The following is a 13,565-nucleotide window of genomic DNA, read 5'->3' as shown; positions in this document are numbered from 1 at the left end:
GTATCAGAGCTTGCTTCAAGTTGAGGTTTGCTTATCTTTGTGTCTTATGTGTTATTGAAGTTTCTCATCTTCTTCACTTTTTCTTTATTTGTGTCGAATTCTTCTTGTTTCAAGTTTTTGTCCTTCTAAGTACTCTTTTTTTTTTTCAAAGTTTACACCTTTGTGTTCATAAAGTAAAATTTTGTTGTCCCTTGCTAAAAAAATTTGTGTTCATAATTTCTTTTCACTTTTATTATTATCATTAAAAAAAAAGAATCAAAAGATCAAACAAAAAGAAGGTTTGGACGGCATAGAAGCCATATTCTATTGTTTTATTTCATTTCTTTCTTGTGTCTAGCTACTTTAAATTTGGCCTTACCTAACAGCTTGATTTAGACCAATCTTTTTTTTCACTCTATTGAATTGCCATAATTTGATTTGGTTTATTTAGGTGATTAGTTCATCTAAGAACCTAAAGCAAAAGCAAGAGAGCTAAAAGGCAATAGTGGTGAGACTAGCATCGAGAAAAGCTAAAACTTTGAGTGAAACACGAGTGGTATGATATTTTAATTGAGAGAAACACGTGAGGGAGTGTTTTTGTGGGGCTATCCTAACTTATTTTTCAGGTTTTTGCGCAATGTCAAAAGAACAAGTTTCAAGTAGTGTTGGAGCATCCATTACAAGCAATGCAAAAAGAGTTTGAAAGAATGTATAGGCGGATGGATGATGTTGTTGAAAGTTGAGAAGGTAAGGTGAAACTATTACAAGGATTCAAAACGAGCCTAGAAGAGAAAGGCAACTAGCCTTTGAACAAGAGGATTATGATGCCGAAGATGACTTGGAGGATGACCAAGCAACTACTTTTGGTGGAGATGATCATCTTAGGAGACACAATAGGAGATCAAGGCAAGATGGTGTAGATCGCAACCTAGGTAGCATTAAAATGAAAATTCCTTCCTTTCAAGGAAAGAATGATCCTAATGTCTATTTGGAATGGGAGCAATAGGTTGAGATGATCTTCGAATGCCATAACTATTCGGAGGAGAAAAAGGTAAAAATTATTGCCGTTGAGTTTTGTGATTACGCTAGTGTTTGGTGGCATCAATTGTGTAGGGAAAGGAGACGAAATGGAGAAAGACCCATAGGGTCATGGATGGAGATGAAACGCATCATGAGGAAGAGGTTCATTTCTAACTATTACTATATAGATTTGCATCAACGATTGCAAACTCTAAGGCAAGGAACCATGAGTGTGGAGGAGTACCACAAAGAAATGGAAATGGCTATGATTAAAGCAAATATGGAGGAAGATAGAGAGGCCACTATGACAAGATTCTTGAATGGTCTAAACAAGAATATTATTGATCTTGTGGAGTTGCAACATTATGTGGAGCTTGAGGACATGGTGAATATGGCCATAAAAATTGAAAGGCAACTCACACGAAAATGTGAAAGTAAGTTTGATTCTAAACTTAATTCGAGTGCTAGTTCTTCTAATTGGAAATCGAATTGGAGTAAAAAAAATGATAAATTTGCTAAGCCTAAAGTGGATGAGAATAAGAATAAAAATGAAATAGGCAGCAAAAACAAAGTTGAGAATCAAGCTAATCAATCTAGAAGCTTGAAGTGTTTTAAGTGTCTTGGACATGGTCATTATGCACATGATTGCCCTAATAAGAGGACCATGATTGTTAGAGATGGAATTGTTGAATCTAAAAGTAAAAATAAAAATGATGATAAGAATGATGACATGCCAACTTTAGAGGACGTTAGTGATGTTAAGTATGCTAAAGGAGATGTGTTAGTAGTACAACACACATTTAATTTGTAATTTAAACATGATGAACATGGAGAGCAGCGTGAGAATTTTTTTCATACTCATTGTTTAATTGCTAATAAGCTGTGTAACATGATTGTTGATAGCGGAAGTTGTACTAATGTTGCTAGTACTTTGCTTGTGGAGAAATTGAAATTACCAACTATCAAACACCCAAGGCCTTACAAGTTGCAATGGTTGAATGATAGTGGTATTGTAAAGGTAAATAAGCAAGTGCTAATTTCTTTTTCTATTGGGAGATATAATGATGAGGTGCTTTGTGATATGGTTCCCATGTATGCCGGACATGTTTTGTTAGGAAGACCTTGGCAATACGATAGGCATGTGATTTATGATGGGTTCAAGAATCGATATTCCTTGACTATTGATGGACAAAAGTTCAATCTTGAACCATTACCTCCCAAGGCCATTTTTGATGATCAAGTGAGAATTAAACAACAATATGAAGAGTTTGAATCTTCATATGTGGAATATCTAGGGAGGGAGCAAGAAATAGTGAAAAAAAAGGTGAGGTAAGTGGTAAAAATGAGTGTAATGAGAAACACAAGGTGAGAGAAAACAAAGGAGATGAGAGTGAAAGAAAAATTAATGTGTATGCAAAGCCAAGTGATGTGAGGAAAACACTAACGTTGAGGTAGCCCTTACTTGTACTCATGTACAAGGAAGTTTTGATGATTTCTAACGATCTTAATAAGGATTTGCCTAGTGTTGTTCTTGAGCTTTTACAGGAATATGAAGACCTCTTTTCCAAAGATGTGCCTAAAGGATTACCACCAATTCGAGGAATTGAACATCAAATTGATTTCATTCCGGGTGCAAGCATACCAAATAGGCCAGCATATAGATGCAACCCCGAAGAGATAAAAAAATCCAAAGGCAAGTGAGTGAGCTTATGGATAAGGGGTACATAAGAGAAAACATGAGTCCTTGTGCGGTTCCTGTAATTTTAGTGCCTAAGAAAGATGGTTCATAGAAGATGTGTATTGATTGTCGTGTCGTCAACAAAATAATGGTAAAGTATCGCCATCCTATACCTAGGCTAGATAACATGTTGGATGAATTGTACGGTGCTTGTGTGTTTTCTAAAGTGGATTTAAAATCTGGATATCATCAAATAAGAATGCGTGAGGGTGATGAATGGAAAACCGCTTTAAAAAAAAACATGGATTATATAAGTGGTTAGTCATGCCGTTTGGTTTAACTCATGCTCCAAGTACTTTTATGCGATTGATGAATCATGTTTTCTGCACTTTCATTAGAAAGTTTGTAGTGGCTTATTTTGATGATATTCTTGTGTATAGCAAATCTTTAGATGAGCATGTAATACACTTAAAACTGGTTTTTGATGTGTTAAGGCAAGAGACATTATATGCTAATCTTAAGAAATGCACTTTTTGCACTAATGAAATTACTTTTCTTAGATATATTGTTAATGATAAGGGAATTCATGTAGATCAAGAAAAAGTAAAAGTAATTAGAGAGTGGTCAAAACCTACTAGTGTGCATGATGTTAGGAGTTTTTATGGTCTTGCTAGCTTTTATAGGAGATTCATTAAGGATTTCTCTACAATTGTTGCACCTTTAACTGAATACATTAAAAAGAATGTGGGTTTCAAGTGGGGAAAAGAACAAGATGATGCTTCTAACTTGCTAAAGGACAAACTTAGTTCAGCACCTTTACTTGCTTTGCCTAACTTTGCTAAAACCTTTGAGGTTGAGTGTGATGCAAGTGGAATATGTATTGGTGGAGTCTTGATGCAAGAAGGAAGACCAATTGCGTTCTTTAATGAGAAGCTAAGTGGAGCAAGTCTAAACTACCCAACTTATGACAAAGAGTTTTATGCTTAGGTGATGAAGTTGACAATGAGGCTGATTCGAGGATGAATCCTTACGAGGAGAGAGGGAATGGTTCAATAAAGACAAGAATTATAAATGATAATTTAAGCTTTCAAGGAGGTCCAATGACAAGATCCAAGTCCAAGAGGATGTAAGAAGCTTTGTTGGGCTTAATTAAAGACATTTGGAGTGTTCAAATACAACAAGGCTCAGCCTAAGGTTTAGGATTACAAAAAGGAACCAAAATCATCAATTTAGTGCAATAAGTTTGGACTGAACTCATAGGTCCAACAAAATTCATTTGAAGCCTTTTTTATTTTTATTAGGTTTTCTTAAGTTATGGCGTAATTAGTTGTCATTTAAAGTTACAAAATGGATGCACGTGATTAGTCAGAATTTAGAGTTACAAAATGGATGCACATAATTAGTTGTTATTTAGAAGTTACAAAATAAGTGACATCAATGTAAAAACAGCCACTTTTAATGAGTTTTAAGAGGAAATAAAGTGGAAAACATGGGAAAGCTCAAAAGACATCCATTTAGGTTTCTTTGTCTTGTTTTGGGTATAAATGTCAAAGCCAAATGCATTTGTAAGATGAATTGATGAATGATAATCTTTATTTGTTCTTTGTGAGTATTTTTGCTTAAGTTCTCATATGAACTTTGAACTTATCAAACTATTTTTTTAGTTTGTGGTGTTCTCTAATCAAAATCTTGTGTTTGATTCTTAACTTATCAAATCATACTTGGTTTGTGGCGTTTGTAGTTGAATCCAAGTGCTATTTTCATTGTTGGAACTAGTTCTCCCGAACTTCACTTGAGGAGATCCTTGGGTTTTAGAATCATCTTGACTGGAGAGTGTTTTCTTGCATTCCATATGTATTATAACTCATTAGTTATTGGGATGTATGGTTGCTAAGATGATAATTTTTTTTAGGGAAAATGGGATCTTGGTATAGCATAATATTCCTATATCTGTGATAAATGAGGTTTTCTCCTCATCCTCTATTGCCATGGGAATTTAATGATACCCTTGTGCTGCATCTAGTAGATTGTACATCTCGTATCTCGTTGTCGAGTCGACTAGCTGATCTATGTGGGGAGAGGCTTTAAGCATGCTTTATTCAGATCGATGAAATCCATACACATTCAGTGCTTTCCGTTGGCCTTCCTTACTAGCACAACCTCGGGAACCCACTTGGGGTACCAAACCTTTCGAATAAATCTTGCCTCTTCCAGTTTTTCTACTTCTATTGCAATAATCGCCTATCAGTCTGGGGCAAATCTTCTCTTTCTTTGTTTCACTAGCTTCAATTCGGCGTCGACTCTTAGTCGGTGGCATGCTACTAAGGGGTCAATTCCTACAATTTCTCTAGCTAGGCTTACAGATTAATCAACATTTTCATTTAGTACCTTAATAATGGAGGTTTCTGTTTCGTGCTTTCTCTTTGTCCTTATTTTCAGTAACTTGTTTGAGGCGATCTCTATCTCTTCCAATTCGTCTATTGGAAGGGTGGTCTCTCACTCTCCTACATCATGGTTAAGGATATTTTTAAATAGGAAGGGCTCCCGCTCTTCCTAAGGCCACTGTGTAGCAATCCTCGACTATTTTCCTATCTTTTTTATTATCACCATGCCACCCAAGATGGGTATTTTCACGGTGAGGTGTTGAAGGCTGTAGACTGCCCTTGAGTTATACCTGAACGGCGTGCCTAGAATAGCGCTGTACACTAGCGTGATGTCGAGTACCATGAACATTTTACCTTAGTTATCAAACCCTTGCCATCTTCTATTTTCACCAGCAATTCCACAGTTTCGATGGGTTGTGTTTCTTTCCTCCTAGGACTATCAATAGGATCGTAATAGGTTTGAGATTTGTGATGCTTCCTCTAATCTCCTAAACACCTCCAGCATAAGGAGGCTCACCATATTTTCTTTGTCGACTAGTAGTTTCCAAACTGTGTTGTTGCCCAAGTAGGCTTGAATCAATATGGTGTTATTGTATCTTTCTTTGGCTTTCTAGTCTGCTAGGTTGAATACGATAGCCAACTTCAAGGACTAACCTCTCCTCGCCTAGTGGACTTCCATTATCTCATCACTAAATCTCTTCTTGTCTCTTACTCCAGACTGGTCTGCCCCCATTATGATATTTATATCGATTCATGTCCTTCTCGGCTTTGCTCCGCTCGCATCTCTTTCTTTGGATTCCCTCTCCTCCTTAACTTTCTCCTCATATTTCTTGGCCATGAAGTGCTTGAGAGCGCCAAGCTGTATCAAGTGCTCTATCTCCCTGCCAACACCTAGTAGCTTTTTATGAGGGAAGGAGTTCGGATTAGATCCCTTAGTATTGACCGCTTTTGGCTCAATATGGGGGTCCAAAGAATTACCCGGTTCTACTTGACTAAGCCTCATGCTGTCATGGCTAAAATATTTATGGAATTTACAATACTTTTTCTTGTCCCGCCTTAATGCACTATAGTTATTCATGCGTCGTGACCATCTAAACTTTTGCTTGTTTTCTCAGATCCATATCAAAACTTTCACCTTAGACTTTGAGAAAGGAGTGTCACCACTTACAAAACCTGAGAACCTGTGGGATCTAGGATAATCGCAATCTCTCGAAGGCTTGGAACTCTAGGAAGGTGGGGTATCTTACCTCTCTATATTGGTTTGCTTCCTAGCTCTCTCTTCCTATCATTTCTCCTGCCTTCATCCACATCCACATACTTTATACTTAGGGCCATTAATTCGAAAAATGTCTCGGGAGTCTTTATCCTGAGTTTTTTGAATCGTGTCCCTTCCTTCAAGGGCATGGCTGCGGTCTCCATGTTGATATTTTCTATCTGGATAGCTTCAATATTGAATCTCTCCAAGTAGGATCTCAATGCCTCATCCTCTCCTTGTCGGGGCATGAATAGAGCTTCGAAGTCATGCTAGTGCTTGGGGATGTTAGTGATAAATTTCATCATGAAAGATCTCTGCATCTCATCAAACGTTGAAAACGTGACATTACCTAACTTCTGGTACCATCTCTGTGCCAAGCCCATTAGTATGGTCGAGAATACTCGACATAGGATGGCGTCTGACATATCCAACAACAACATGGTGGTTCTAAACTTGGATACATGAGTTCTTGGGTCTTTTACCCCGGTGAAGGTATCCGGCAATGGAAGGCTCAAGTTAGTAGGAAATTTCTTTACTAATATGGAGTCGACCAAGGGGACCAGAGTCCATCTACTGCTCTATAGCTTCCTCTACTTCTCTCCTCCTCATGGCCTTCTAGACTTACTTAAATATTTCTTTCATTTAGTGCTCCTTTGCCTTAGATTGGTACTCTACCACCTCATCGTCCTGGCTTGCATGAGGGACTTGCTAGTTATTCTCATAGGTCGAGACTCAACCATCCTCTTGTGTCATTTGTCCCACCAAGGTGATTTGGTTGTTCCAAGCATGAGAGGCTACTAGGTTTAGGTTATTCTGGTTCTGGTTAGTGTGATTGTTTTTGTTTAAAGTGGGGATTGGGCTTGGGGACGATGATGGTGGGAAGTCGCTAATAATTGGGCTAATTGGGATTGCTGAACATTGCCTCAGCCACTCCCAAGATCATCTCTTGGGGGCTTTGGGAAATGAAAGGAATGGAAGGATTTGGTTGAGGGATGGTCATTTGTAGTATTGCGAAGGTTTTGACGGAGGTGATAGGGGGTTTGTGGTGGGATGGGGATGCTCCCGTTCTGAAAGGTTGGGGAACCTAGGGATGGAGGGAATGGCTTTAGCAAAAGAAGTTGTTGTAGATGGGTTGATGATTGAGCCTGGTAGAAAGATGCATAAGGCGGTTGGGGTTGAAAATCCCCTGAGGGCTAAGGTCTAAGTGGTGGTGGTGGTGGGTCTTAATTGAGGTTTGTCTCTCAAACTTACCATTGCTCCACATGAAACCAAATAAAATGAGATTTTCTTTTTTTAGATTTTCAATAAGGGAAAACTAGAGATAGATGAGATTCCCACAGACGATTGATGGACTCGTTTAGAGGTCGTAGGGTTAGTTTAGAAGGATATTCCGCAAATAACCCAATGCAGTCAGTGAGCCACAAGGTTTTTGGTCCCTGATGGCACTCCGACGGTCAAGTTAGAATTCTATAATAATATTCATAGAGTAATAGTAAGGAAGGTAAAGATGGTCATTTGTGTGTTAAGGAAAGGAAGGGTTTTATACCTAACCATCGAGGTGGTGACTTGGAAAAGGGACCAATGAAATTTCTAGCTCAATAATTCTGTTATAATTGCTACTAAGTAGAGATGCGTGGCTACTCTAGTGGTTTAGTGATGTCATAGTTGAGTTATACGTTACCTTACTGAATTCCTGAGACAATTGTGGTTTAAGCCAGCCTTTGCTATTATCTCAAATTTGTCCGATCGATTTTCTAAGCCTTGGCTGTGCTAATGACATATCTTATTAGGTCAGAACCTTTGGTTCAAAGTCTCAGCAGTTTGATCCGTCTTGTCACCATATTCTATTATTGTCCTATGAGTTCTTAAAAGTATAATCACATCTAATAAAGTAGATATTACATTTAAATCTTATCTACTAGTGATTATGTTATGTTGCTATAATTCAACTAATTTGAATTTAGTCTAGTCAATTTTCATGTATGAAAGATAAAAAAATTGTTAAATTTTAATTTCATTCATTATTTTTTTCTAAGAAAAAAATTTACATTTTAAAAGAACAAAAGATTCTCATTACCCTTTTGTTTGGCATAAATGATACACAAGAATTCAGTTCTTGCAAAATAACGTGAAATAGGATACGATTTCTTTTTCTTTTCCTAAAGGTAATCTTGTTCCTTTTCAAATCTAATTAAATCGAAGTCACCAGCCTAAGGTGAAACAAAAATCATATTTCGAAAATATATATAACTAATTTAACACTCCCATTTTATACAGAATTTAATTAAATATTTTATTGGTAAATTATATATATTTATGAATTAATTTTATATTTATATTTTATAGCTAGCTATATATAATAATAATATAAGTCAATTTTTATTTAGATTATTATTATAATTTCTAATATAAATATATAATTAATAGAGCATATATATTAAATATTTTATAATAATATTAATTTTATATGTCAAATATAAATATAATTACTATTCTACCACATATAAAAGTAAACATTATGGTAACGAGTTGGCTCGTTCCGGTTTCAGTTGATTCCAACTAATTTTTAAAGATTAAAAATTTATTAAAATAAATTATTTTATTTAACGAGTTAAAATTGGAACCGTTTGTTCCGATTCCAACTGAGAAAAAATAATCTTGAACCGATCTCCTGGTTCTGAATCGATTCTAGTATGTCTTAACCAATCCAGTTCTATTTACCCAATTTATATATTATTAGCTTGAATATTGAAAACTAAAATAAAAATTATGAGAATTTATGTAAGAAATAAATAAAAAGATTCATGCTTAAACTTTAATTTTGTTGACAATATAGAATATGCATGATCAAATATAATTGATTATTTGTTACTAATTAGATTTCAGTAATATAAAATAAAAATAAACATAAAAATAAATTAAAGTATAGAAACATAGAGATAAAAAAGAAGTGATGCAGTTAAAGAAAAAACTTAAATGGTTTTAATATTCTTTTATTAAAATAAACGTTTTTCTTTTCTTCTTAAGGTGTATAACATATTATAAAATTATATATTTATATTTATCTACAGCTTTTATTTTCTCCTTTTCAATGAATTTTTATTTATTAATTATGGGAGAAGATTTAAACTAAATTTAAATGAAGCAAAATAAAAGAATTAAATTATAGAAAGAATATAAAATTCATTAATAAACTCAATTAATAAATAAAAAGTAAGAATAAAAAATAAATTATCAATTGAATAGTTAAGTTTAATATAAAATTTTGTAATATAGCAAGAGATACTATAATAAAATAAAATGAATTAAAAATAATAAAAAATTACATAAAAAATTTAAATTTAAAAAGTTATTATTATTGCAATTATAGATTAAAAAATAAAATAATTACTTTTTATAAATTAATATTTATAAAAAAGTAACCACTGTCATGTTTTAGTAATTTTACATAACAAATTGTGGTTAAATCATTCTTTTCATTTCAGTTTTAATATATATATTATAACTTGGTTTTAGTTTGGAATGTTAAAAAATTGATATTTCGATTTGATTTTGCAGTTTGAATTGATTAAGGAATAAAACCAATCAAACCAATTAAAGTTGACTAATGCATTGTATAAATTATAGGTTTTTTCACATAAGTATCTTTTTTTATAGCAATAATTGCAATTTTACCTTAAAAAAGTTTATAAAAATACACTTTTTTTATAAAAAATTATTTAAAAAATACATTTAAGTTAAATATTCTAAAAATCAACTAAATATCTACCATACCAAAAATTTTAATAAAATCATCAACAAATCAACCAATTATAAAAATATTCAATAAGCAGAAAATAAATAAAAACTAATGAATAAAATTAGAATTTAAAAGAAAAAAGAGTTAGACAGTAGATAAAAAATCAACTAAATATCAAAAAATCATAAACATCACCTATCTAATATCTACTGAATGCCAAAATTCAAAAATAAATATGTATAATTAATATTAAATTATGATAATAATTTACGCAATTAATACCTTTCAAAAGTTATTTGTGTTAATAAATATTTTAATCCTTAAGCATTTTAATTAGTTAATTACTTTAATAAACATATGTTATTATATTCTTATATTCATCTTTTTATAAAATAATAAAGATATAATTATTAAGTTTCTACATGTAAAAATTTAAGAAAATCCTATTTAAATATTTTTATACATTAAGATTTATTATTTAATAATAAACAATGAAAAAAGATACAAAAGTTGCTGTCATTTCGGATGAAAGAAAGAAATTACTACTCTTCTTTGTAAATTATAATTTATAAATACTAATTTTACAAAAATAAAGAAAAAGTGACTTTCTCTTTTTCACGTGATATATGTGTGACTTTAAAATATTCAGAGCGGTTATTATTAATGATCTCAAAATAATAGGACCCTTACACTTAACAGGATTTTGGATGCTATTAGCATTACGAGTTAAGCGAACATTTTATAAAAGTTAATGGGTTTAATTGAACTAAAAAATAAGATAAAAACTTAATTAGACTTTTTATAAAAGTTAATGAGTTTAATTGAAAAAAAAAAACTTAATTAGATTTTTCTAATAAATTCAAGAGTATTTATATACTTTTTTAGTTTAATTAGTAGAATTAATTACCATTAATCAAATAAAGGCTAAGCTATTAAACCAAAGATTACTGATATCGCCCGTAATGGAATCTAAATCCATTGAACATGAAAGAGACTCTTGGGCCACTGAACATCTGGAGATTATTGTCTTGGCATCTCCTTCCAAAATGACATTGTGCAAGGACATCCTTTCTCCCTTTTGCAAATTGGATTGCTGCTCTAAGCCCCACAGCTTCCAGAACTGCAGCATTAACAATATTGGGAACTCTTGCTACCAAACCGCCATAAATATCACCTGAAGCCCCATACTTTCAGCTTTCCTAACTGCACCGTCAAAATTGAATTTTGTACTACCTGGAGAGTCTGCCAGGTAGAAAATCTGAACTTTTTGCTTCTGAAGCATACCAAAAATGCACATCACACGCCGTTTGCATTCATAGCTGCATCCCAACAGGATCCCTTCCCTCACTCACTCGCTACTTCACTTCTTAACTCGCCTTACTACCGAAGCTAAACTATAGAAAGAGAAAGCTAGAAAGAGAGAAAGAAAAAAAAAATGATGGAGGATGGAGAATGGCTCGTGGTGCGGCGGACGGCGGAGAAAGACTGGTGGAGGCCGAGTAGTTTGATAGAGAATGACGATGATGATGATGATAGGCAATTGAAAATTGTACATACAGAGGAGAGCCGCAGAAGATAGGACTGGAGAAAGAAACGGGAACAAACAAAAAAACATTCTTTACACCACAATACTAATAAATATATATATATATATATATATATATATATATATATATATATATATATATATATATATATTAGTATTGTCGGTATTAAACGTTGGATATATAGTTTATTATTTAAAATTAATAAATATATATTAATTATTTATCAGTTTAATGTATAAATGAGATATACATCAAGTCTAAATAAATTTTTTTTAAAATAAAAATAAAAAACATAAAAATATAATTCGGCCAAATATGAAATATTTTTATAATTATTTCTAAAAATAGTTATGTAGTATATATTTCTTTGAATTATAAGTATAATAACGAAATAGAAATATAAATGGTGATATTAATTTGCATTTAATTTTTTTATTATAAATTAATATTGAAATAATATAATCTTCATTAGAATAGAAGGTTGCTCAACTCCTTTATTATTTAATATTTGACCATAATATGAATATTTGAACTAGAAGAAGGCCAACACATATATATATATTTACTTTTTTAGTGGCTTAACAAATTGTAACTCAACTCTGCATTATTTTTATTTTAGTGACAAATCTTTAGACTATATTTGAAATGACGTAATGAAATATAAAATAACCAAATAATTAAATTCAAAAAGTAATGAAATGTGATATTTTTATCATTCCATTATGATATTTGGTTATAATAAAAAAAATATAATGTAATTATATTATATTATATTTTAAAAAACCAATGGTTTTCAAAATTTAGTCTCTAAATTTTAATTGTTGGTCGCTGGAATCTAGTTGTCAATTGTTAGAATTTGATCATCGATCACTGGAATCCAGTCATATAATCATCGATTGTTAGAATCTAGTTAATGATTATTGAAATTTGAGTACCGGATGATAATAGTGAGCGGTAATTGAAGATGTTTAAATTATATTAATAAAAAAATAAAAAATTAAAAAATAAAATAGATATAATTATATAGATTTTATACGTAGTGAATATTACATCAAATTACAAATAATTGATTGTATAATATATTTATCATTATATTATATGAAAAAAATTTGATAACTAAACAAAATAAGAAAACATGTAATATAAAATAATGATTCCATTAAATACTTCGTTACTTCGTACCAAATGCCTTAATTTATTTTACTATAATATCAAATTTTTTAATTCTGATAGCACGTTGATCACCTCTGCTCCTATCTAGTGTTTAGAAGTACCGAACACTGATATGGCATTTGGATTTCACACCTTAATTCAAATTCAACCTCTCACCTAAGTTAATAGTTAGGTTACTCATGTAAGACACAGTAGGAAACTTGAATCCATAGCTAAATAATTACCTTTGAGGAAGCCCCACTTGTTGATCTTCTTCAATTTATCTTTTTTTAAATATCAACTCTCAGTTAATGATTGGTTCTATTAATTTTTGGTTTGATATATTCACAGAATCCAGGAGCAGACAGAGTCCCTAGATGGTCCAAGAAAGAAGAATTTGATGAATTAAATGAAATTTGTGAGCTTTCACTGTTCTTCTCTCCTTCAGCAATGATGCCAAATTCACAAGAAAGAGGATTTAGCACAGCAGATGACTTCAGAAACTTGGACCTAACCATCTAGAAGAGATTCCTAGATGGACTTGTAAAGTTAGGACACCCAGTGCGGAGAAATGGTTTCCGCACATGGTAAAGGTTGTGGATATGAACTGTTTTGTGTTATTAACAACTGAACATGCATTGTCTAAATGCTTGACAGAGGAATATATCCTGCATTGCTTAAAAAAGCTAACAGCCCAAATTGACGTTTAAATACATAGTGTACATTAGCTCATGTCTCAAGTTCTATACATTAATTTTGCCAAGAAAAAGTTCTATTAAGTAGAAAGAAAAAACAGAAGGTAACACTTGTC

At 32.4% G+C, this 13,565-nt stretch overlaps 1 protein-coding gene across 1 annotated transcript in view; it reads left to right on the top strand.

Annotated features, from left to right (window-relative positions):
* LOC112536527 (myb family transcription factor PHL12) overlaps positions 1-13,486 on the top strand; it is a 46,725-nt gene extending 33,239 nt beyond the window's left edge. The window contains exon 5 of the mRNA XM_048374885.1: positions 13,106-13,486. Coding sequence (XP_048230842.1) covers positions 13,106-13,276 — 171 coding nt within the window. The 3' untranslated portion in view covers positions 13,277-13,486. The remainder of the gene's footprint in view (positions 1-13,105) is intronic.
* Positions 13,487-13,565: the final 79 nt, after the last annotated feature.

Source organism: Ricinus communis, chromosome 5 (assembly GCF_019578655.1).
Source record: "Ricinus communis isolate WT05 ecotype wild-type chromosome 5, ASM1957865v1, whole genome shotgun sequence".
Lineage (NCBI taxonomy): Eukaryota > Viridiplantae > Streptophyta > Magnoliopsida > Malpighiales > Euphorbiaceae > Ricinus > Ricinus communis.
This window is presented reverse-complemented; position numbering and strand designations above follow the sequence as displayed.